This window comes from Lissotriton helveticus, chromosome 6 (genome assembly GCF_964261635.1).
Source record: "Lissotriton helveticus chromosome 6, aLisHel1.1, whole genome shotgun sequence".
Classification (NCBI taxonomy): Eukaryota; Metazoa; Chordata; class Amphibia; order Caudata; family Salamandridae; genus Lissotriton; species Lissotriton helveticus.
Window position 1 is genome coordinate 1,163,056,034 of NC_136067.1, and position 26,704 is coordinate 1,163,082,737.

Genomic DNA, 26,704 nt, shown 5'->3' on the forward strand with positions numbered 1-26,704 from the left:
GACATATGGCAATCAATGCGAGACTTCGAACCTTTTATACAGCAACATGCCCTTAAAAATATGTCTGCCACACTAATTGACCTCTGGCGCACACACATCGAATCGGAAGCACCCCAAATACTATTTGATATTAATGAAGGTGCTTATGTAATTAACCCAAGTGTTCAGGAATATTTCCACTCTAGTTAATTATAGAGGCAGACTACATGATAAGAGTCCCACTCACATAACTCAGTTCCCAATGCGAGAAGTTCACCCCATTTACCACCCGGAAATTCCTGCAGTGACGGATCAACACGGGGTGATTACCAGACTGGCTGTAGCTGCCCGCTTTCAGGAATAATGGGTTTATACACAATGGAAAAGAAGTGTTAGACCTCGCTGACTGTTGTGCCACAGGTCAGGGTGTATGCTGCCGATGTGAGCAGTGACGCAGTGGGAAGCATCTCCGTCTTGCATTAGAACTACAACTCCAAGCAGCCCAGGAGTCTCAGAACGTCACGCAAATGACGAGACTGTAACCCAGAAGCATAAAAGAACTGGGCCGGTGTCTGTCACCTGAGTATGCTACGGAGTCAGGGTGACAGACGAACTTCATTTGTCTTCTGTGAGGGCGGTAAGGGTGACACTGTCACAGATTTCTTCGTTCTGGATAGGAAGCCAGATATCCTTATTATCGGCAAAGCCTGGATTTGTTCTGCACAATTAAAAAGGTGTTCGGAAGTCAAACAACGGAGATCGCATTAAATACGGGACAGTTGCCCAGAAATCCTCAAATTCTCATTATTGAATGCATTGCGTGTGTATGACATTTATTATTTGAGGTTCAATTCCCTTTTGAGACTTTGTTCTGACAAGTACTAGGCTGTCACCCGGTTGTTTACCTTTGCAGTGACACGAACAGTAAGGTCCTGCTGTTTCTTATGAAACTACAAGGGGCATGAATTATTAATGCCTATCCAGAAGGGCAGAACTGAAATGTGATTATTCTGACAGCGAAATGCTTTTGTTTTTTCTTCTTAGCAGGGGAATGAAGTGTGTGTCTTTACTCCCCCCCCCGCACGTGTGCGTGTGTATATGTGCATATGCTTTCAATTCTGCGCCAACTATATAGTGGCTGATGTTTCTTATTCTTAGACAGCCTTCAGATGATGAAAGGTATTCTCATATTGGAGTAATATACAGCTCAGCTTTATTTTCCTTTGCAGGTATTTACAGACCTATATACATATTGTGGAATAGTAAAAGTAATCCAAGGGTATTTTCAGAACGTCATTTTAATTTTGGTTATTCGTGTTTATTGTTTCATAGGTCTCCCTCCCCCAGTCCCCATCCTTTACTTCCTTCACATAATCACTCCAGCCATCTGTGCTATTATAGCTTCAGACGGTGGGGTGATTGAGAGGTGGGCCCACTTAAGCTTTGAACCGATCATGGGAGTTTGGAATAAAGCCTTGTCAGAAAGTGAAGTTCTGGCCCTGAAGGCTACATTTGCCGATCCTAGGAAATATCCTACTGCTTACCGTAAAGAATTGACAGAAGCTGCCTCCTCTAGTGTGATGACTCTTGCCGATAGTGAAATGTGGTTTGGCCTACTAGTCCCAGTTGATATTTGGGAACAGGTCTATGCCCGGGACCATATTGCTGAGTTGGGTGGAACGTGGAACGCAATCAAGGGTTGGGACAGAGATAGATAGTCAGGAGACAAACCAGGTGCTGAGTTGATTGCCTTACACGGTTGCATAATACCATACATGCAAACACGTATTCCTCCCTAGAAAGTTAGTGGGGATTGACTGACTGCCTACCAGCAGAAGAAAGACAAAAGCGTTTCCGATTTCTTCACCAGGTTTGAAGAGACATTTTTGGATTATAGTGGGCATGATATGTCTACAGAATGGGGAGTCCGTTTATTTGTTGATACGTTTGTCAATAATCTCCTTCCTGAAATAACGTCTAGACTTCAAGCATCTGAAAGCACCAGGTCCACGTCTTCTCCCTCTGTGATTCTAAATATGGCCCAATATTGTGAGCATAGGGATAATGAAGAAAAAGGCAAAACTGATAAAAGAAATAAGGATCTGAAGACAAAGGTATTATTGCAACAGGCGTATCGAGGTAACGATAGAGGACGGGGACCCCAAAGACAACTTACACATACTAGACAGCCACCCGTGACACCTTTGGGACAGAATCAGTGTGCTTACTGCAAGGAAGAAGGTCACTGGCGCAGCCAGGGCCCTGTGCTTTTGCATAATGTTTTGTCCACTAGAGGAAGGGGCCCTGGAAACACCACTGCCTCTATCGGCCGTTCCGCCAAATATTTTGGCGACACCAGGGAAGGACAATGACAATTATGACGTTAATGATGTGACAGGGATGTCTTTCAGCTAGGACAGCCAGGGACAGGGTAAGGGACCAGTTCACATACCTGTAGATCAGCGTGGCCCGTATGTCAAAGCGGATCTGCAAGGATCTACTAAGGAATTTTTGGTTGACACAGGTGCCACCAAGAGCTCTGTTTCCCAACTAATGGTCCCTGGGTCGACCCTGTCTGGCCATAATAATGTCTCAGTGGATTTTTCAGGAGTACTGGTTGTAACCCCATTTTGCGCCCTCTTGCTCTTACTGTTGGCCCTTTTACTGTGGACTCCCCATTCTTTTTAACATCTAATTGTGGTGAAAATGTAATGGGTTTGGACTTACTAAAGAAGTTGCACGCTACCATATATTGTTCGCCAGATTGTGTTTATATTACCATGGGTCCTGATGTGGGTTCTAGACAATGCCTATCTAAAGATGTTCCCCCATCCACCTGAATTTGATCAAGTACCACCCACATTATGGGCCACTGGTGACACTGATGTCGGCTTATTGCACATACCCCCGTTTCTATACAAGTGAAGGACAATGCCACATTACCACGCATTCCCCAGTATAAAGTACCAGATGCAGGAGAACAAGCTCTCCTTGATGTTTTTCAGGACCTCGTGAATAAGGGAGTAGTCGAAGAGACAACAGTTAACATATGCAACAGTCCTATTCCTCAGGTCCAAAAAAGGGCACCTCAAGATTCTCCCAACAGTGCTGATGATGTATAGCATTTTGTGATTGATTGGCGGGAGGTCAATAAAATAGTGGTCCCGGATTTCCCAGTGGTTCCTGATATCACCAAACATTTAACAATGATTCCATCTACCGCTATGTTTTTCTCTGTCATTGATTGAAAAAAATGCATTCTTTAGCATTCCCATACACCCAGACAGCAGGTATTTGTTCGGATTTTCACTGGCTGGCATAAGTTTCTGATTCTGTGGAGGTCCTCAAGGCTATACTGAAAGTCCTAGCATTTATAGCCAAGCATTGAAAGGTCAGTTGGATTCACTCTCACTTTCTCCAGGCAATGCATTGGTACAGTATGTTGATGATTTGTTAATTGCTTCCGATACTGAACAAGGTTGCAAAGCTAGTACGGTGCAGTTATTGTTCCTCATCCGAGTGCTGTTCAGGAACTTCCACGCTGAGGACTGTGAATCCCGGCGTCTTCTGTGGCCTCCCCATCCCGGGCCCCCCGTCAGCAGGCCGGCCGTCCGTCTGACCACGCCAATGCCCGGGCAGAATGCGACCCAAGAGCTGCATCCGCGGTGGGCGATGTCGCAGGAAACTCGTCCTCACAACGTCAAGTATGATCTTCGTCCCCACTACAAGGATTATCTCTCCCCGGTAAACTCGTGGGCTGATGGGTCTCGTCGAGGTCACTCTGGGCTGCTCACCTCCCACTCAAGCGGACCCCTACTTGCAATCACTTCAACAAGGTACGGTTCCCTGGTCGCCAGAGCCTAGGGCCAACAGCACTCCCCCGAGGTGCTTCCGCCGTGGGGCTGATCAGGCTTCTCCCTAGGCCTGACGCTGCGGCTCCCTCAGTCCTCACTGTTTTCTAGTGCTCAGGCACACACCAACAGTCATGGGGCAGTCTCTTTCCGGCGCCAATCAGTGCCACCTCTCAGATTCCAGTGCCGCTTTGTGTAGCCCAGGCCCTCTCGCCGCCAGGCCGCCATTGACATCCGCCTCCACACTCGCACAGGGAACTCCAGGTCCGCAGGAGAGCTCCGGCTCCTAAGCACTGCTGGTGTGCCAAGGACGGCGCTCCAGCCGCCCAGTGATACTTGCCTCCTTCTGTGCTGACACGCTCCTCCCTTTCTTTCTGCTTTTATTTTGTATACCACAGCATTTCTTTGTGGGAAAGTGACTTGCTTCCAACATGCGTGAGCGGCCGCCCTCCACTTCTCAGCGCCCTTCGTCCGGTCGCCATTTTACATCAGGTCCAAAAGCAACGCTGGGGGAAACGCGCGCAAACCTTGGCAGGCAGCCCGATGTCCCCACTCTTCCACTGTGTTCCCGTCAACTAAGGGGCATTTCTACAGCACAGGTTTCGCTCCCGGTGGCAAGTTCCCCTCTCTCCGGGCTTCTCAATGGAGTTTTACCGTCCAGCTGCCATTTTGCTGTGTAGACTAGGGCACTCAGGGCTGCTCACATAATGGGCCGGTTAAGCCCCTCTCTAGTTTCGCCTCGGTCCCGCAGTCCTCCAGGGGCCCGTCACCCCCCGGCTGGTCTCCTGAGAACTCTCCCCCGCTCTGCCACCACAACCGCTCCACAGCTGCGGCACCTCGGTTGGCATCAGCGCCATCTTGAAATCAGGCCCGCCTCGGGACCGTCCCGCTGGTGTCTCTCGGGCTGCAGCTAATTTCTTTATTGCTGCTCTCAGAGCCTATCCCCACTGCTCGGAGGGCTCACAGCTTCAATTTCGGCCCCCTACGACGCCTCGGGAGATCAGGGTATCTTGGGTTGGGGAGACGGTGAACGGAGCTCCTCAGCTCGCGTCCGTCTCCATCGACTGCTAGCCACGCCCCCTTGCGGATCACTGACATAATATCGACAACAACAATTTCGACCTACCAGAATATCGTGTCAAGAATATCGTTGTACAAAATATTGACAGCCTATCTCTATAAAGGTAAGTACAAAAATATCGAAACCAAAAATCTTTGTTCAAAATATCGTTTTTTCTAAATGTCTTAAAAATAATAAAAAATAAATGAAATAATAAATGTAATATAAAAATAAATTAAACACCCATATCAAAGAATTATATATATTTACTTAATAATATTAATAAATAATGATTTTATTAAATTATAAAACATTACCAACATAATAAAAATTATAAATATATATATATATATATATATATATATATATATATATATATATATATATATATATATATATCTGTAAGATAAATATAAAAATACATTATAAATATAATTATTAAAATATATATTTATCTTTAAAACAACATTTTACACTACATTAACTGAAACAGTAGGGAAAATTTTAGATAGCGTAGGGCATAAAATTACTATTCCCACTCCAAGGAGTGCAACAGTAGGGAAAATGTTGGATAGCGGAGAGGAATAATTTACTTTTCCCACACCAGCAAATGCAACAGTAGGGAAAGTGTTGGATAGCAGAGGGGAATAATTTACTATTCCCACTCCAGCAAGTGCAACAATAGGGAAAGTGTTGGAAAGCGGATTCCCACTTCAGGGAGTGCAACAGTAGGGAAAGTGTTTGATAGCGGATGGGAATAATTTACTATTCCCACTCCAGGGATTGCAACAGGAGGGAAAATGTTGGATAGCGGAGGGGATAATATTACTATTCCCACTCCAACTAATGCAACAGTAGGGAAACTGTTGAATAGCAGAGGGTACAATATTACTATTCCCACTCCAGCAAGTGCAATAGTAGGGAAAGAGTTGGATAGCCGAGGGGAATAATGTACTATTCCAACTCCAGAGAGTGCAACAGTAGGGAAAGTATTGGATACCGGAGGGGATAACATTTCTATTCCCACTCCAACAACTGCAAAAGTAGGAAAAGTGTTGGATAGCGGAGGGGAATAATTTACTATTCCTACTCCAGCAAGTGCAACAGTAGTGAGAGGTGGCTAGTGTAGGGGAATAATTTACTATTCCAACTCCACAGAGTGCAACAGTAAGGAAAGTGTTGGATAGCGTAGAGGATACATTTACTATTCCCACTCCAACGAGTGCAACAGTAGGGAAGGTATTGGATAGCAGAGGGGATATAATTACTATTCCCACTCCAACAATTGCAACAGTAGGCAAAGTGTTGGATAGCGGAAGGGAATCATTTACTATTTCCACTGCAGCAAGTGCAACAGTAGGGAAAATGTTGGATAGCAAAGGGGAATAATTTACTATTCCCACTCCACAGAGTGCAACAGTAGGGAAAGTGTTGGCTAGCGTAGGGGATACAATTGCTATTCCCACTCCAGCAAGTGCAACAGTAGGGAAAGTGTTGGATAGTGGAGGAGATAAAATTACTATTCCCACGCCAACAATTGCAAAAATAGGTAAAGTGTTGAATAGCGAAGGTGAATAATTTACTATTCCCACTCCAGCAAAATAATAAACAGTAAATAACAAATACTTAAATAATAAAAAATAATTTACCTCTCACCAAATACCCCTATAAATAACACCGCCACTAATGTAAAACATGACACAATTAACATAATTGCTTAACAATTATATAACTAATAAACAAAAAATTAAAAACAATGAGTAATAAATTAATTCGTACTATTAAGACTATAAAATAATAAATATCTGAAAAAATGTAAAATTATAATAATTTTTAATTACTTACCACACTACTCCCCTCTAAATATACAACTCGCTCATAAAAAATGTACACAATTTACACATTTACTAATTATTTATTAATAAATACCCAATTAATAATTAATTAATTATTTAACAATTAAAAATATTAAATATGAAATACACAAATAGTAATTAATACAAATTATTAATTAATGAATTATAATTAAATTACTTCCCACCCTACTCCCCTATAAACCCACAGCCCGCTCTTAAAAAAATAACAATTAAGATATTTACCAATTAATTAATAATGAATATCCAATTAATAACTAATAACAACATATTTAACACAATTAACATAAAATATTAAATACATAAGTAATGAATACAATTATTAATTAATAATTAAATTACTTTCCACCCTACTCCCCTATAAACCCACAACCCGCTCCTAAGTAATACAATAAAGATATTTACCAAGTAATAATAATTAATAACCAATTAATAACTACTAAATTAACACAATTAACAATATAAATGATTCAATACAAAAATATTAATTAACATTATTAATTAATGAATTTTAATTACATTTTTTCCCATCCTATTCTCCTATAAACCCACAACCCTCTACGAAACTAAAACGCAATTTTAAACTCTTAAAATACATAATTTCTAAAAATGTATCAATAAATATATTATAATTAAATTACTTCCCACCCTATTCCACTATAAACCCACAACCCGATTCCGAACTAAAATACGCAAAAATGACCTAACATAAAATAAATTTCTTCTAAAAATTTCAAACATACGTTAGAAAAATAAACTATACTTTTAACAACTATACTAGAATACAGAACACTAAAATACATTTCGACATTCTTAACAACGATATTTTGACTACCGATATTACTAACTTCGATATTAACAAGAACGATATTTCTTACCTGCATGTCGATATTCTGGTTGACGATATTCTTACTGGTCGGTATTGTGTCACATTGATATTTAAACATCGATATTATGGAATATCAATACTTAAACATCGATATTATGACTCTATACCAAAGTAAGCAACACTTTTTAACGTTTTTTTGAAATTCCCATGTTATCCTCTCCATGCAACTTAAGCAAATAATAGGAAGCCGATAAGGGGCAAAAGTTGGAAAAGGGTTAACCCAAGGTAGCTGCAATAGGCTTCAGGATGGCTCAGTGAGTTAATTGGGTTTGCAGCAAGAACATAAATTGTTTATGGGTTAAAATCTCAAGCTCTGGTAGGATCTACTTAAAATTCCGCCCTGCCTAAGTTACAAACATTAGAACCATTAAAACTGGTGAAAAGTGATACCTTTTATTTAACGTGCTTTGATTCAACAAATGCGGCACCAAGCAGGCTCGAGCCCCATCTGCATGTAAAAGTAACATACATGTTTCTCCCAGTGTCTAACGCTGGGGCACTAACAACAAGTTATCCAATATCCGTTGTGGGTTGGACTCATTATTTCAGACTCAAAATGAACCACCACAGATGCAACAATTCTGGCTGGTATGTTTCACTCCAATAACTACAACAGCATTCTCCGAGGGCCTCCCTTATTAAAAGTGCACAGCGGGGTGTGTAGATGCTGCAAAAACAGCATAACTTGTATACGGATGGCATTGTCTGTTTGCTACAGTTCTTTTATAAGGGCAGCACCATCTGTTCAAATATAGCAGCTTCGGAGTTTATTGCACATGGTAATTGCAAAAAACTTGCATTACTTTTAGTAAGGGCCACTGGAATTATATAATTTTGGAGCGGTTGTGTCTTCAGCATTTTTATGAATTTTTCGCATTTGCCAGTTAATCCATTAACTGCTGCATAAACTGCAGATTTCATAAAAAAATATGTTTGAAGCAGAGACATATTAAATGTTAGTATAAACAAAATAAATTCTACTGCTGCACAGCCCTTTGAAACGTCCACTGATAATTGATCTATTGCTTTTGGCTGTGTTTATGTGTTAAAGTGGTAATAATTACATAAAACCCTAGTTCAAACACTGCGAACATGTAAATATGGAAAATCAATAAAGCAATATTATCAAAAAATACCCCACGTAACACCGCATAATTGGTTCCATTGGCACCTGGCAGTTGTAAAACATAAATAATTACAAACATTTTACCTCAGATCAGGTGCAAATTGAAAATGTTAAAAATAAATATGTCAACAGACCTTTCTCCTGCCCAGCTATAAGAAAGGGTAGGTTAAAAAAGATGAGTTACAATTAGGTTAACTTATAATAAAAGTGCCAAATGCAAGCATGGTTAATACACAATATACAGAAAGCGCTACATGTAACATAGAATATTTTCCCCCAAAAAAACACTGGAATATTGTTAAAAAAATGTACTTAACACAGCGCATAGAGTTTGCACTACATTTGAATGGAAAAAAGTATTTAAAATGCTAGATATAGAATAGTACTTAAGGTAAAATAAAAGATACCAAAACAAAATGTAAAAAAATACAACAGAAATAACTTCAATTTGCTTTACACACTGCAAAAATGTAATGCGTAATATGTGAAAGAGTTTGGTTACAATAATATTTTGAGCACTATTTACTATTTAAAAATGTACCAAAGTAAATCTTAACTCATTCATCACTTGTTTACCATTTCTATACATATGCTACCTTTAGGTGATTGGTGTGTTTACGCAAAATGTTCCAGATACTCTAACAAGGCTTTTTATTTTTTATTTTTATTTTTAGAAATATTTGTATTGGTATTTTCACATTTACAAAAATATATTATGATATGACATAACGAGTAAGCCGTTTTTACGGGCGGGCCATTGGGGTTACAAAGTTTACATTTATGTCTGCCCAACATTTCTTCATTCGGCTTAAACAACATTTAACATTGAATGAAAGGGTATTTGCGTGAGTTTGTATGTTACATGTGAAGGACGAGAACATAAAAGTGTTTGGCTAGTTGTTTTAGTGTTAGCTTACGCACCTTACGTTGTTAGCAGTTGGGCTGGGTGTGCTGTGCATTTATGGAGGTTTGTAGGAGCCGAGATATCGGTCTAGTGATGCCCACATAGTACGGTCTGGGTTTTTCCATGGTGTTTGTCTCAGTGCCATGATATCTGCTCCTCTTAGGAATGTGACCAAATTTAGCCATCCCTTAAAAGTGGCTTTGGTTGTGTCTTTCCACTTGGCTAATACTGTTTTGACTGCTGTAGTCAGGAGAAAGTTGAGTAGGTGCCTGTCCTGTTTTGTGGCTAGGTCTGTTGTGATATGAGAGGTGGTAGTTGTGACGAATGAGTGTAGTGGGGTGCATCCTAGGGCTTCCAAAATTTGTTAACTTTGCTACAGTGGAAAGTAAGGTGCGCGAGGTCTCCCCCTGTGGCTCCACAGTTCCAGCAGTTATCCCTGTCTTTGAGGCCTAGTTTTGCTAGGCGAGCTGGTGTCCAGAATGCCTGGTGTAAAAGCCAGAATTTGGTTTGTGCTAGCACTGGGGAAATCATGTTTTTTGATGGGGCCTCCCAGAACGATTGTAGTTCTAGGTCTGTGAGACTGGAGCCTAATTGTGTTTCCCAATAGGTGGTGTTTTTTGTGTTTAGCTTGGATGTTTTTGGGCGGAGGAGCTTGTATAGGTGCGAGACCTGGTAGCCTGAGTTGTTTATGTTTTCCATGTACCTGAAGATTGAGGGTGTGTGTCTGGTTATTTTGGATTTTGTTAAGGCTGTTTTGATGGTTAGGAAATTATAAAGTTCCACTTCGGGGAGGTCATGTCTGTTTTTTAGACTGTTGAAGGTTAGGGGTGATCCTGCCTCTTCTAGCTGTGCTCGGTATGACATTCCCGCTTGTTTCCATGTGTGCATGTTTAGGGTCTTTCCTCTGTATTTGATCTTGGGGTTGTCCCATAGTGATTCCCAGGGTGATTTCCTGATGCTGACTTCGAGTTTACTGTCTACTTTGAGCAGCACCTGTTTAGTGACCTTGAAGATCGGGTTACTCTTGCACGCCTGCTTGTAGGCTGTGAGGAGAGTTAGGGGGTCTGCATTGTTTAGAAGGGCCCTCTTTATAGACAGCCAGGTTGGTGTGTAGGGCTGCTTGGGCATTATCCAGTGCATTCCTTGTCTGGCTATAAAGGCTGTTTGGAATGTTCTTAGGTCTGCCACATTGAGTCCTCCTAGCTTTTTGCCTAGTCTAAGTTTCTGAAGGATAATTCTGGGTTTTTTGTCACGCCAAATGACCTTGTTTAGCATTCGGTCAATTTTTTTATGGAAATCATCTGTGAAAGCCAGGGGGAGCATTCCTGCTAGGTGGTTAACTATGAGAGTGATCATCATCTTGACAGTGTCTAATCTGCCCCACCAGGTGATGAATTTGGGCGACCAGGTATCTAGCAGATCCTTTATCTTATCTAGAGTGTTTTGTTCGTTTCGTTCCAGGGTTGATGTTAGCATTCTGCAGAAGTGAATGCCTAGGTATTTGACAGAGTTGGGCTCCCACGCTAATCCGGAGGATCCTAGCACTTCTCTGTTTGTATGTATATTGAGGGGCATGCATTCTGAATTGTCTCTGTTGAGCTTGTAGCCTGAGTATTTTGCGTATATGTCGATGGTGTGCATGAGTGTAGGTATAGCTTGAGCAGGTTTTTCCGTTATTATGAGCAGGTCATCTGCGTAGGCGGCTAGTTTGGCTGTAGTGTTGTTTATGTTTATCCCTGCTATGTGGATGTTTCCTGTGATGTCCCTGATAACGGGTTCTAGGGCGAGCAGAAACAGCATAGGAGACAGAGGACAGCCTTGTCTCATTCCCCTTTCGAGGTTGAAGGGAGCTGAGGTCGCATAATTGATAGCTACCTGGGCATTGGGGCATTCGTATAGAGCCATCACCTTCCTTGTGAAGCTCTCTCCCAGGTTTAGAACTTGCATGGTGTTCTCTAAGAAATACCAGGATACCCTATCGAGGCTTTTTCTGCATCTAGCGTGATGGCTACCGTGGGGTTGACTGTTTTGGAGGCGTGTTCTATGACTTGGCAGAGGAGTCTTGTGTTGTCATGTGACATGCAAGTTTTTAGATAGCCCACCTGTGAATTACCGATTAGCTGTGGGAGCACTTTATTCAGTCTTGTGGCCAGGACTTTGGCGTATAGCTTGCAGTCTAGGTTTATGAGGGATATAGGGTGGTAATTTTTGGGCCATTGTGGGTCTTTGTTTTCCTTCGGGGTGACTATAATGTTGGCTTGTGACATGGATTTTGTGACTGCTCCCTCTTCTCCGCAGTGATTAAAGACTTTTCCTAGCACTGGATTTAGTTGGTCTTGGAAGGTTTTGTAAAAGGCTTGCGGTGTATTCGTCAGGGCCCGGGGCTTTGTTGTCTTTCAGAGCTTTGATGGCTGAGGTGATCTCGTTGGTTTTTATGTCCTGACCTAGCGCTTTTGCTTCTTCTTCATTCACTTTGGGTAGATTGAGTCTTTCTAGGTAGGCTAAGCAGCCCTCTTGTTCAAGGTTGTCGTCTCTCTTGTATAGTTCCTTATAGAATTCCATGAATGTGTGTATGATGTCTTTATTTCTAGTGTGTGACTTGCCTTTTGTGTCTGTGATAGTTGAGATGCCATGCTTTCTTTGCTTGTATTTACGGTATGATGCAAGTGATTTACCCGCTTTGTTGGCTTCGCATAGGTTGATCTGCTTATACTTCCTGATCCACAGACCTGCTCGTTCACTCAGAATTCTGTTGAATTCGTATTTTTTCCCGTGACTTCTATGAGTGTTGTTGTGTCCGAGGTGTCATTGACGTGTTTCCTTTCCAATTCTTTGATGTCGTGCTCTAATTGGTTTAGTTGCACTTTCGCCTCCCTGTCTATCTTGGCCTTGATCCCTATCAGTGTTCCTCTGATGGTTGCCTTCAAGGCATCCTATAGGCATTTTAGATCAGTGTCAGGGATGTCGTTTTCTACGATGTAGTCTTCTATGGCTTTCTAAATCTTCTCTCTGTCTTCTTTTTTTGCCAGGGTTTTGTTGTTAAACCTCCACCTACGCTCGACATGCTCGTTGTGGCATCCCGTGAGTTGAAGGCTTATGCATGAGTGGTCTGAGATCGTCCTGGCTGCTATGTCTGTGTGTTCAATCAGGTGTGTGTGTGAGGCTGAGATCAGTATGTAGTCTATTCTGCTGTATGTTATGTACATTAGAGTAGAAGGTGTAGTCTCTGGTATCTGGGTGTTGGAGTCTCCAGGGGTCTTCTAGGTTGAACCTGACGCATAGGTTTCTCAGAGTGATGAGGGATGTAGGGGGACGAGTTTGTGATCTTGATTGCCTACCTAGGGTGTGGTCCATTGCTAGGTTGAAGTCGCCTGCTAGCACGTTCATGTCACATGGCTGGTGTGCCTCTATTTGTCTTGTTACTTCTAACCAGTAACTGGGGTCATCAGTGTAAGGAGCGTAGGTGTTAGTTATCAGTATTGTCTCCTCTCCTCTTTTTAGTTTGGTAATCAGCAGTCTACCATGATCGTCGCATTGCTCTTTTTCTATAGTTATCCTGGATCTATTGTTTATCAGAGTGATCACCTCTCTTTTTTTTCTACCACAGGGGAGCAGGCTACCTGACCTATCCATCTCACCCTGATTTTGCTTGCATCTACTCTAGCTAGCTTCATCTCTTGTAGGAGTATAATGTCGCCTTTGGTCTTAGCTACGTAGTCTAGGACTATCTTCCTCTTTACTGGGTGGTTTAGCCCCTTAACATTGAGGGAGACTATTTTTAGGTTTGTTTGCATAGTGATGTTGTTATTTGGTGTCATGGTCGGCTGGGTCTTGGCCTGAGTTGGTGTATGTAGACGTGGTTTGGTCTGGTTGGTTTGTTTGGGCGTGTGAGCGAACTGAGCACTTGTGGTTAACTAGGATATGGACGTGGACAGGACTATACAGAAAGACAATACACAACGGACAGACACTATGTACATTGAACCCCCCCTCCTTCCTCCCCCACTTTCCCCTTTTCTCTTCTCTGCGCCCCCCTCCCGCCCCCCCTCTCCCTGCATTCTTGTCGTACTCTAGACGTGCGACAGCAAGGTCCCTCCTGCCTCGCTACTTCCCAAGCTATTCAGAGATGACTGTACGACATTCTGAGTCTTTTTGATCTACACACAAGATCAATCACAGGAGCAGTCAAATCAAATCAACTTGAAAGGATATAGACATTATCATAGTTCGTGTTCGCTGGCTCGTGTTTACGTTCGTGTAGCTCAGTATTTGTTCCTAGTAGTCCCTGAGGTAGGTGTGTCTGTGTAAAAGTTTGTGCTGCTTGCATGAGGTAGGTTACTGTTGAGGTCCCAAAAGACTTGCCGAGCAGCCGTGAAAGTGAGAGCCGGTGAGACATTTCAAAGTTCCTTAGCACCGGTCTCGTCACTTTTTGTGCTCCGATGCATTTGTTCGTGATTGTCTGTGCAGCCTGATGTAGCAATTCATGAGGTAGATAGATCTGTGCAAAGAGTTTTTGTTACATACTTGAGGGAGATGTTTATTGCTACTGGTTACTCCGAGGTGAGGTCTGGTGAGGCCCTTCTCTTGCTGGATGTCGTTGACAGCTCCATGGCTTGGGTTTTTGGGCTTTCTAGGTATCGTGCTAGTTCCATGGGATCTTCGAAGGTCAGTGTTACTCCTTTGTTTGTTATTTTGAATCTCGATGGGCCAGCGAATGAAAAGGTGATATTTTCTTTCCTTAGTTTCTCTCTTTGGTTCAGGAAGCCTTTCCTTATGTCGACTGTGGGTTTCGAGTAGCCTTGTGTGAGTATGATTTTGTTCCCATTCCACAGCAGGTTGTGAGTCTTTCTTGCAACTCCGAAGATCGCTTCTGTTTGGTGTGATCGTAGTGGTCTGCAAATTATTGGTCTTGGTCCTGTTCTGTTCGATTGTCTTGTGGCAGGTACTCTGTATGCCCCTTGTCTAGTTCGAATGGGTTCTCGAACCTGAGGTTAGTTAGCTTTGGGATAAGGTTTTGCAATAGTGACACACAAGAGCCTGCCTTGTCTTCTTCACCTTCTGGTATCCCAGGATACTTATATTGTTCTTTCTGCTTCTGTTCTCGAATTCTGCGGCCTGCTTTTGTAGGTCTGTTGTGGCTTTTGCTATGGTGCAGATTGCCTTTCCAGTGAGCTGTGCTTTGTCTTCTATTTCACTGACCCTTTGTTCTGCTTCCGCGAGTCTTATTAGCCGTGTGGATATCTACTCTTGCAGCTGCTAGTTCTAGCTGGATTGCGTCCGTGTTTTTTTGTGGTCTTAGCTAATTCGTGTACCTCTGCAAGTTTCTTTAGGATGCTGTCTAGGGTACTGCTTACGTCTGACTTTTTTGGGTTTCTAGTGTTTCTTGGTGTTAGACCTTCTATCCTTACGACTTGGGCTGTGCCGTACGCTGTTGTTTTTTTTTCAATTATTAACTCTTCTTATGTTAGTTTTGTGATGACTCGTGATGGTTTGTCTCGATCGCAAGTCTTTATTTTGTGATTGCTACGTCTTGTCGTTGTAACCGCTCTTCTGGAATCTGAAGAGTCGGTTATGGGTGTTCTCTCCGTATTTAGGAGTTTTCCCTGTCCCTATGTGATGCTCTCTGTGACTCCCTGGTGTCGAGTGGTTTCTTAGCTCAGTTGACCTCTCACGATGGTTGTGACGTGTTGTTCTTGTGCCCCTTGGGCCACGACTATTCAGTTGTTGTTGTGTCTTTTTGGTACTGTTTGGGCATTGAGATGTAAGATGGTTGAGTCTGCCGGTAGTTTCAGTTTCACTCATGTTATTTTATAGTTCTTCTGGGCTGATCTTGCTTAGCTGTGCTTCCTGTTGTACTGCCTCTTTTTTCTTTAGGTGTTCCAAGGTTGTCGTTGTGGAACTCGCTTTGTGTGGACCGGCGCTCGTGGGGGTGGGGACCGGCGCTCCTGCGCTGTTTGTATGCTTTGTTTTGTCCCCTTGCCCGCTATACAAGATGGCGGCGTCCTTAGCTTGTTTTCGGTTTCTTTCTCGTCTTTGGGGGGGAGGGGGATGGCAGGCGATTACTTGAGTTTCTTGTCTTATCTCTGCATCTCCTTATTTTCTTTATGTATTCCGGGTGTGGCGCCCCTGTTGCTTGTAGTTGCCTTATTGTCCCTCCTATAGCGATCAGCCCTTTGCGTTGTTGTAATTTTTGTAGGCTTTGCCCTTTTCGTGTTATTCAAGATGGCGGCGCTCTGTGTTAGTTGCGGTTTCGATTCCGCCTTATGTCGGGTCGAGCGTCACTGCTATGTGCCGTTGCTTGAAAAGTTCTTTCTGTGTGCTGACGCGACCTGGGCTTTTGTTTGTGGGTCTATTGGGTCCGCGAGTCAGTATTGTTTTCCTTCTCTGGGGTGACGCTGATTTTTTGTTCCCCCAATATGTCTGCGCCCTGCACTTTTGCTTTCTACGCGCGTTGATGGTGAGCTCCGAGCGGTATTTGCCGAGATCTGGTGTGCGAGGTATACTGTCTGGGGCAGGGGTGGTACGAGCACTCACCTCTTGTTCTGTTTGGGTGTATACGGATGTAGGATATCAGCTCCGGCACCTCCGTTCCCTCCCCGGCTTTTACTTCGAAACCACCATCGCCATATTGTTTTTTCTCCCCAGGGCAGAGATTCTCCTCTTGTCAATCGATTTAAAGAATATTGTCGTCGTTAGCGCCCCGTCTTGTTAATACCCTTCTGCTCTCCAGATTTTCCAATTTCCCATGGAGTGCTTAGGGTTCCGTGTAGTTAGCTGGATTCGCTGTTGGGCTCGTTATTTATCTTGGATGTAGCGGAGCTCTGGACTCAGGCAACTCTCCTCATTGCCGTCCAAGCCACGCCCCCCTTCTAACAAGGCTTTTGTCATCATCTTTACAGAGCTTTACTTAGGAGAAACAGTCAGTTAGCAAAGTAAGAAGAGTAAATTAGAAGCAGATGGTACAAACTGGTGTAAAACTCCCAAGCTGTATAGATGGTTATCATCCTTGTTTGAAGCATGTATGCATATTATTGCACCGTAACCATGTGTCTATGAAAGTAACAAACAATTAAACACATGAATGGAGGGGTGTTGGATGTTGAAGGGTGGAGAAAGGGTGACAGAGAGTAAATACCGTGGTTAAGGAAGAAAGTGCACCAAGCACTATATATGTTTGACTGACGGTGTTCTAGGGCCAATGTGCCAAGGTTACAAACCTTTAAATGGTAACGATAGTAAAATAGAAACACGAAAACTGTGCAGCAGCTTTATTTAAGTGTTTTCACAGTTTGCGGAGTGCTACACTCCCACTGGTCCTCCATACACTTTTGCAGAGGTCTAAGAGACAAGCATATGTGGCACTATAAGAATGACATACGTACTTGATCTGAAATGCAACATGTGAAGCCACAGAGGCTAATACGGTTCTTTAGAATGATACAATTCTGCATATTTTGTTGATCACTGCTCCCTAGTACCTCATCTTTTATGCATGGAAAGCAGTTCATTTGTAAAATGTTATGTGTAAACCCAGATGTAGCAGGTCTCTGTGCCATCTGGTAACAATAAATATTGCTTGTTTTAGTTAAAGGCTCTAGCAACATAAGGGGCAGCTAAAACTACAGACGGCCCCTGCAGAATGCGCTTAGAAAAGATTTAAAGGTCAAAAGACTTCCTTTGTTAACTATAAAGCCAGTTTAAGCTACAAAATAATGTTGATAACAACAATTGGTTCTCAAAATTAAAACACAGTCCGTTCAACACAAAAAAGCGTTTTCAGGCAAGAACCTGCAAACACATTATAGCCTTATAGCCCGCCGTAGCGGGCTATACCGGCTATTAAAGGTCCGCTCCAGCTTTATATTATACATGAGGTTGTACGCTTATGCTCGACCTAAAAAGGATTATGGAAACAGGCGGCAGTTCAGAAGGTTAGGGAAAACTGGAGAGAAAGACAGTTGGATGTTATTAGGGTATTCCTGCTAAGTGCACAGCCGGAGGATTAAGGGGAAGAAGAAGACCCAGTGTTAAAGGACATAATAATTGGTTGGATGAGGAGCCCCCCCCCCCACAGCTATCCTTCCAAACTAAGCACATGTGCATGGAGAATTCTCCTCAGGCACTAAACCCATGCTGCTAACTATAGTAGAAGCGACCAAGAGCCGCGCCTTGCCATGGCAGCTCGTAAATGAGGAACGGTTAGACCTGGCACCATTGACGTGGATCTCCCTTCCATTTTTTGCTGTTGCCTCCTGTGTGCTATGTGTTTTGCTGGTCTAGATGCTTTGGGCACTGTGCCACTGCTATTCAGTGCCACAGTGCAAGTGGTCCCTATTGTAAAATGTTGTATTGGATTAGTAATTCCATGATTGGTTTATTTGATTTACTTGTCAGACCCTAGAACAGTGCACCATGTGTGCCCAGGGTCTGTAAATCAAATCCTGCTGGTGGGCTTGCAGCACTGGTTGTGCCACCCACAGAAGCAGCTGTAAGACGTGACTCAGACCTGCCATTGCAGTGCCTGTGTGCAGCCTGGGGCTGCCATGTCGACTTGGCAAGTGCACCCACTTGTCAGTCCCTAAACCTTCAATTTTCTGCATATTAGCCACCCATAAGGTAGGCCCAAGGGCAGGGTGCATTGTATGTGAAAGGTAGGACATGCCCTGATGTGTGTAGCATGTCCTGATTGGGAATTACAGCCATTTTCGTTTTTCTCTATTGCAAGGCTACCTGTCCCCATAGGCCAGAATGGGCAGTATGATTATAAAATCTTATAATCCTAACTGTCTCAGGGAACATGGTAGAAAAACGAATTTAGTATGCCTGAACTCAGAATGATAAAATGCATCTTTTAGTGAAGTTGGTTTTAACATTCTGTGTCTGAAAATACCACTTTTAGAAAGTAGGTATTTTCTTGCCTAACTATCCAAGCCTACCTCTGCTGGGTTGTGTATTCCATGTCTGGTTTGTGAGTGACAGGGGCTGGGGTGGCTCCAGGAGACCGGGTGAGCCAGCAAAAGGCTGCATAGACCTATCTGCATGAGGAGTGGATGGGAGGAGTAGCACCTAGGCTTGAATAGGGCTGTGCCTGCCTTCCACAATGCTGACTCCACCTCCTGTGGTGTGTCTGATGACCCTGGCCCACACTGACAAAGAAAGAAGTTGTGCACTGGCAGAATGCACCCAGAACTGGTTTGGACTAGGTACAGACACTCTCTGCTTTCAGAGACAAAGGATTTTGATGTATTAAAGGGGGGACCTGGAACCCAGAACTTTAGATCACTTCTGGGAATCAAGACAACCCTTTCTCAAGGAGAAGAACCAAGGAAGCTGAAGGAGGAGACTGCCCCTGTGCTGTGCTGTTGGTACTGTATTGCCAAGGAAAGGAGAAAAGGAACTTTGTGTGTACTTTTGCAATCTTGAAGAAGAATCTCCAAGGGCTTGGACTGTACTTGCCTCCTACCTGAAGTCTCAGGGATACAAGACTTCAACACCAGCTCCCCTGAATTCCCTTGCTGTGGAATTCTGCCTGCAGAGAGGTGCCTACTGTTGTTTGGGCCCTCTGAGAAGACTGCGAGTCGCTGGAAGCGCGACACAACGAGGTAAAGCATGTCGCCGCCGCAGCAGTTGCCGTCGTATTGCCGAAGAAGCATGCCACTGCGGCAGCTGTTCGCATTCGCATCATTGACGAAGCGTTTAACATCACTGGAGAAGAATGTGTCGCCGTCGCAGTCGCATCACCGGAGAAGTGGGTCGCTGCTCAGAACTTGTAGTTTGCAGCACGGCCGTGCACGCATCACATCCAACGTTGTTGCATCGCATTGAGATGCCATTTTCTCGCATCGCACCAGATCGCCGCATCGAGGCACCATCTCTCACATTGCACCGGAGAACAGTAAGAAACCAAAGCATCACCTACTCTCCGGTAAGGAACCGATGCATCACCTCCCCAGCGCTGCAGTAAGGAACCGACGCATCACCTTCCCCCAAGCAAGGAACCGACGCATCACCTTCCCTGCGACCCTTTTGTTTGTATTGCGTGACGCATCCCAGGTACTTTGAGAGTAAAGTGTTGCATTTACCATATACATTGAACTAAGCTAATTTCTACCATTTTAAAGTCTATTTGTGATTACAGTATTGTGGATTTTTGTTGTTTGGTCTTGTGTTAAGTCTAGTAAAGATTACTTATTTTTCTAAACTGGTGTTGTGTCCATTTGTAGTGTTTTTACTGTATGTGTTCACAAATGCTTTACACACTTCCTCTGAGATAAGTCTGTCTGCTCGTGCCAAGCTACCAATGAGGTAATTTTAGAAGTGTACCCCCTTACCCTGACTAGAAGCAAGGGTCCCTATTTGGTCAAAGGTATCTACCTCTGCCAACTAGAGACCCCCAGATATAACAGGAACTAACAAAAATAGATCTTGATAACATTTCAAACCTCCTCCCTTGCAATAAGAAGAGAGGAAGTGGCATACGCTGCCAACAAACGGAGCGAAAAGCAGTCTGGTGAAAACATGTGAAGGGAAAGGCATAATGCTGTCAAGATCAATTAACCCCGTGTGGCGACAAGCGTTTAATGATGGGTCTTCAGCCCATACACTGGACTACGCACGCTGATTTCGGATATTTGTACATATGCAAAACATACTGTCCACAATACAGCAACTTTAGAAGAAGCATATAAAAAACACACAAAACAACTAGAGGCCCGGAGGGGTAGTACAACACAGACCGGCTCCCGGCCCACAACCCTGATGCATTCCCCATCAACACAGTAAAGGACGGTTTTAAAAAGTAATCGGATAAAAAAGCACAACGCTACTAAATGACCAAGTAGAGGGCAAGTTACAAGTAAATGCACTGGCTGTTAAGTATGACAGGCTACACCAAGACGCAGTGTTGGGTTTGGCACAAGATAGCTTAATGGCCACAAGCCCCTGGGTACACTGCCCTTATCCGCACCAGGCTAACATCTTGACCACAGATGGAACCACCCCCCTCCCTCATTGCCCCAGCGCATGAATGGGATCTATCTTAATTTAGCTTCCAGGGTCCAGATTTATCATATTGGGCAGATGCCTGAATAACAGGCACATTACATTATGCTGTAGACAAGCAGTGCCGGTGAAGGGAACTATTGGGCTCCGTGACAACTATAGGGGTAGCACCAGAAATAGTAGCCCAATCAAGCGTTAACAAATTCAGTCTAAATGGTGCCCTTATGTGAAGTACCACCAGCATCACCGATGTCCTGGGAACAGCTAACTGGCCCTACAAAGATACATGTCTCACCATCCTACATTTGTCCCTACCACACATGCAGAAAGGGGTGGCAGACTACTGCAAGCTCTGGATACTAAATCCTTCCTTGATTACCAGACTCCTGCAGGCTTTGACACACATGGACGCTCCAGGCACTGTGCCGTGGTCCGGCGACTCTGACATAGCATTCTACACCCTAAAGCACGAGTTGGGTTTGGCACCAGGGATTTCAACTTGTTCTACAACGAAAGGGGGAGTTGCTAACTAGGGGTACTGACATGGTTGGCACCACACATTGCCTTCAAAAGATGCTCCACCATGCGCCCTACAAAAGGGGGTGGTGATGGATGGAGCCCTGGCTGCATTTTACCAAATGGTGACTGTGTGCTCTCCACTGACAGACACATTAAGGTAGAACCACATTTATGTAACACAGCACTGCCAGATGCCAATGGAGCCCTCTTTGCCGATCGATCTTGTCCTAAGTATGAGATTGGGACATTGCACACTTCTTATGCTGGGGGTACAGCTCGCGGCAGGCGATGAGGGAGATTCTTTCACTATCGACTATTTCTTCACTATTCATCTGCTCCCTGTTGATGGTTGCATACCCAATTAATACAGGATGCCATGGAGTATGGAATTATTGGTTCAAGTAGAAGAAATACTTGTTTAAATATGGAATTTTGAGAAGGGAATACAGGGGTTTAAAAGGAAACAGAGGAAAGTGATGTTGGGAGGATGGTGGAAAAGGGATACAAGGGAGAAGTGATTGTGAACATGTTTTTGAAGTGAGAGGTAAGAATTAGGGGTCTATTACGAAAGTCCGCCCGCCACCATAACGGTACACGGGACCGACTGCCAGAGGTGTGCGGTCCCGCTAGGCCCATTTGGATGCAACCGCCACCCTGGCGGTCGCATCCTGCATATTTTACATTGGGGCGAGCGGTGTTGTAAGCAGCACCCGCAGCAATGCAAAATATACATGCTGTGCATTAGCATGCACAACGTGACCGGCACCGCGCGGTGCCTGCCACCTTGTGTATGCCAATGAAGGAGGGTACCATAGGTACCCCCCAAGTGCAGCACCCCCCCCTCCCCTACCACCACCCCGGGGACCCGTAACGGGCCCCCATAGCAATTTCCGCCGGCCTTTCCATGGCGGCATCGCTGCCATGGAAAGGCTTTTAAAATAGCACATCCTAATATGCAGGCACTGCCACCATATTGAGGGCCTTTTCTGCCCGGATGGGAATCAGACTGGCGGAAAAACAGCGGACTGTCTTTTTGTCTGCCGAGGTGCCCCTCACCATACTAATATGGCGGGGGAGAAAGGGGAGCATCTGGTGGGCAGATCGCCACCGCTGGGCCGGCGGTGGTGATCCGCCCAATATGCTAATAGGCCCCTAAGTTTTTTTGAAGGTTGCATTTGTTGTATGTTTTGATACATCTAAGTGTGTAACCATATTAATATTTCCTTTTTTTTTTAGGGACAACAGGATTACTGACAATGTTCCTCTATATGCTTAGACTGTAAGGGGGGGGTGCTAAAAATACATTTTGATGCAGTGCATTCACCAGGGACTGGAAAGAATGAACCATGTGTGATAGTGTTATGTCTATAAATGTGATGAGTTGTGGTTTTAGTTCAATAAAGTGTATTAACATAAGAATACAGTATATCATGAATAATTATCATTACCATTGATATATTTACAGGATTATGTGTGTTACAAAATTAAAATGCCTTTAAGGTACAAAATTGCTAAGTGAGCATGACTGTGGGCACTAAGCTTACAGTTGAGAAATTTAACATTGAGCGTGTAAGTTGTTTTCAACATGATGCTAACACCTTTCCTGTGTCCCTGATTCAATAGGGTTTTCCCCATTCTTAGTCTAGTGTAGGGTTTGGTAGAGGTTGTGAATAGTTTCCAGATATGGGGAGAATTCAAAAGTGTAAGAGGACATGAAGCCTCCATATTAAAGTATGCAGCTAAACCTCAAATAAAACTTAGAACTCAGAGTAGAACATAAATCATCATTAACTGTAGAAAACCGGAAAATCAAGATGTTATGTATCAAAAAGACCAACATAGTCAAACATTGGACAAAGTCCTAGTCAAGAGCCTCATAAGACCACCCTAAATTAATGAGATTATCTTGTGAAGGAATGATAAATAGCCACATTCTCATATCTAGGATTTGAGCAGCAATGGCAGAAGGAATGTAAATCGACAAACAAAGCAGTGGATCGGGATCAAATCCCCTGCACATATTGAAAGCACCAGATGCCCATACAAGCTGTGTCAAAGGAGAACCACCTTCCCCTTAAAAACCTACTCTCCACAAAGAGGCATTCAATATGATTTGACAGAAGAAGCTGGGGATAATGAAGATACGCATTGTTCCTTTCGGTTCTTGGTCTCCATCAAAGGGTCCACATCTTGTGTAGTCATGGGTAGATGAAAACAGCTGATGATCAGAGCAGGAGTGTTGGCAATGCTTGCAAGGCTGCAGCCGGGTAAAGCTTCACAGCCTTATATGATGACTATGAAACATTCTTGTGGCAGTTGTCAACCACCATGATCAGGCATTGTTGAGACCCCCAGTAATGTCATTTAGGCCCAGGGAATTCTGTTCACCAAGGAAATGAGAACCATCAAGGCCACATCCAGCACATTTGCCTGAACATCTCCATGGAAGTTAAAGGATCCCAACGAGGCATGGACCTGGGCATTGAATACACAATGTCAAGACCAGATCTAAGAAGTTGCCTGAAACCCATCCTAAATCACTAGAGCAAACTGATCCCTCATATTTTACAGCAAAAGAGGAGTCATCATTTGTGCCATAAAGCGTGGGAGTAACATGCCAACAGGTATGTGGCTTTACAGCGGCAGCGCCAGGTACCCTTAGGAAAGCATTTTCTCTCCCATCATCTGACCACAGAAAAGGTCTGCCAGGAAGGCCAAAGAAAGCTCATCCCTACCACTCATACATACATGAGCCTGTGGCTCCAGGCACTCTGATGGGAGAGAGCACAAAAATGTTATGTTGGCTTGTCTGGGAATGGTCTATGGCACCAAGCCACCTCTCAGAGAACGATCCTATAAAGAAGCTGATCAACTCCAAACAGCACAACACATTTTAACCCCTTCGGTGCTGATGACGTCTCCCGGTCGTCATCAGTTACGGTGGGCGTGTGCTGATGACGGCCGGGAGCTGTCATGACCACGCCCGCAATCGAAATGTGCCGCACAGGTGCAGAATTCCGGCCGCAGCAAGGGGGTTAATCTGTCTCATTATGAAGCAATAGGGGTTATGACATTGGGAATTATAGTCACAATATTAACATGAATCTCTGGAAAGGGTAAAGTCAATTCCAGGAGCTGTGCTGTCTTGCTCAACACCAACTTAAAAGAGGCGAAGTCCTCCTAAGAAACAGCAGAGGAGGCAAATAAAAAATAACTATCAGAGGTGGTGAAGTCTTAAGTTCTGGAAACCCAAAAGAGAAACCTCCTCGGAGTCCAAATGGAATTGAACTTTTGAAAACAAAAGCCCTAGACGGAGGTCCGAGCACGACTCATAGGCGCTTAAAAGAACAGACCACCCAACATACCCAGAAAAATGAGCAGTAGCAGGTGTAGATGACTGTGCTGGTATTGGCGCTCATTTTTAAACAGACAGCAAAGCCTTCGGCAGCAAACTTTCAGCCACCAAAACAGCATCACAATTATTGGTGAGGTAAAGTCACTGGGGGGAAAAGGCACTAGAGGAGGCAAGGTCAACAGACTTGGAGGTACATTGGGGTCCGAAGGCACATCAGAGGTAGCCTGAGGAGGACAATGCCTGGAGGAAAGCAACCACCGCAGTAGGGTCAGCAACCAGGGTTGGAAAGTCATGAAGAAGTGTCAGTGGTGCAGAACATAAGTGGTATACAACCAAGTTAAGGCTCATGTGGATCAAGGCAGGGCACCTTTCTGAAGATGACATTTAGGTAAAAGTCATGGAATGGATCTGCCCAACATACAAGCCATCTTATCATTGGGACCAACATTCGGATAAACAAGAGTCCCCTGAAGGTAAGTTCTGAAGTTCGAATAAGAAGTTATATGGTAGATAGGCAGGTTATGAAGAGGGGGCTGAAACTTGTTTTGCCCTCCAGATACAAGGGCCAGCTCAGTACTCAACAGACGCAGAGGGCAAGCAGTTGCAGCTGGCCACGGGCCGGAAAGCACCTATAAAGTATAAACCTAATGGAAAAGACGTGGTGTAAAATCAAAGACGAGCCACTGGAACAGTAGCATCTATGGAAATCTGGCCTCTTCTTCTGTGTCAGTGATCCTGAAGCACTTCAAAACTATAAGAGAAATTCAGCAACAGAGGGCAACTCCAGAGCCATGCCAAAGGACATAGAAAAAGTAGCACTGATGTAAAAGCTCTAACATGGCGTCATATTTAGCTTTGTGATATCACATCCAAGGAGGTACCAGCAACGAGTTGGAGCTGTGGTGCCACCTACTGGTGCCAGAGAGCAGTCGGAAGCCTGGGGAAGATTCATGAGGTGAGGAATCTTCAGGCAAAAGCATTTATCATTGAAGAATGCTAGCTACCAAGGCGGCCATCTACAAAGGACATTCTTCTGAAACTGCTTTATGCACATGACTGCATGGCAGAAAAATCTAGAAAGTTTTTGTGTAATGTTTATGTGAGTGGACATCTGTTTTTCTGTATTTGGCATTATATGTGTCCCTGGACCTAAGGGACACCGAAGATAGAGTAATACAAAGAATGCACATCACCACTTAAGGTGGGGGGGTGGTAATTGTTTAGGGGATAGGATCAGAAGCTGAAACAAGTGTTTTGCTGTCAGCTTGTCTACAACGGAGAGATATCCATGAAAGTCAGAGAATATGTAATCAAATCACTTTTCAGAGGTCTAGCCAGGTCTAGATAGGGGTTAACACAACTAGGAGATCCAGTTTAAAGTAAAGAGTCAAAAGAACAGCAACATGTTTGTGGAAACTAAGCAAGATACTCAAAGAGCATTGCGATCTTGTAGGTTGCACATGTCACAAGGCCCGTGTTGCCTAGCCTTTATTAATCTTATTTATTAATATTTACTATTCGAATCCTGGTCAGCAAACTTTCTCTTTAAAGAGACAACAACTGACACATTCTGCATTCAAGCTTATAGGGAACAGCTTTCAACATAATAAACAATCACTGACTGGAGGATGTAGGAAAGAATTTCTGAATTACTACACTAAAACAGTGACAAATGTGAAGAGACTAACTCATTCTCAAGGACAACATATAAAGCTCGGATCTCGCTTTCTAATGAGATTTACCAGGCTGCTGCCTTGAGAAAAAGCTCAAAATTATTTAATCTTCTCTTTTGAGGACCAATTTAATGTTTTCTGAATAGCTCTTGCACACTAATGAATACATTTCTTGTATATTTTGTTCTCAATGGGCCTTTTCAAAGAGCACCCCTAAAGCCAGGTTAGGTTAGTGTGCTATACATTTCTTAAATATATAATAAATTATATTAATTCAGTTCAACACTGACATTTGACTTACCTGGCTAACTGTGCCGATGATGCTCCTTAACGAGAGAGGATTTACTTGGCGCACATCCTGCCCATCAACGCTGATAGTACCTTGATCACAAAAAAAGAAAAAGTTAGCTAACATGAAATATATTGGACAAGCCTATTTGATTGAATGCTGGATATTTCTCACAATTTCAAAG

At 43.6% G+C, this 26,704-nt stretch overlaps 1 protein-coding gene across 2 annotated transcripts in view; it reads right to left on the reverse strand.

Annotated features, from left to right (window-relative positions):
- ABCB10 (ATP binding cassette subfamily B member 10) overlaps positions 1 to 26,704 on the reverse strand; it is an 878,274-nt gene that overhangs the window by 233,237 nt on the left and 618,333 nt on the right. For both annotated transcript variants that reach the window (XM_078648832.1, XM_078648833.1), the window contains exon 9: positions 26,533 to 26,612. In XM_078648832.1, the coding sequence (XP_078504958.1) occupies positions 26,533 to 26,612 (80 nt within the window). The remainder of the gene's footprint in view (positions 1 to 26,532; positions 26,613 to 26,704) is intronic.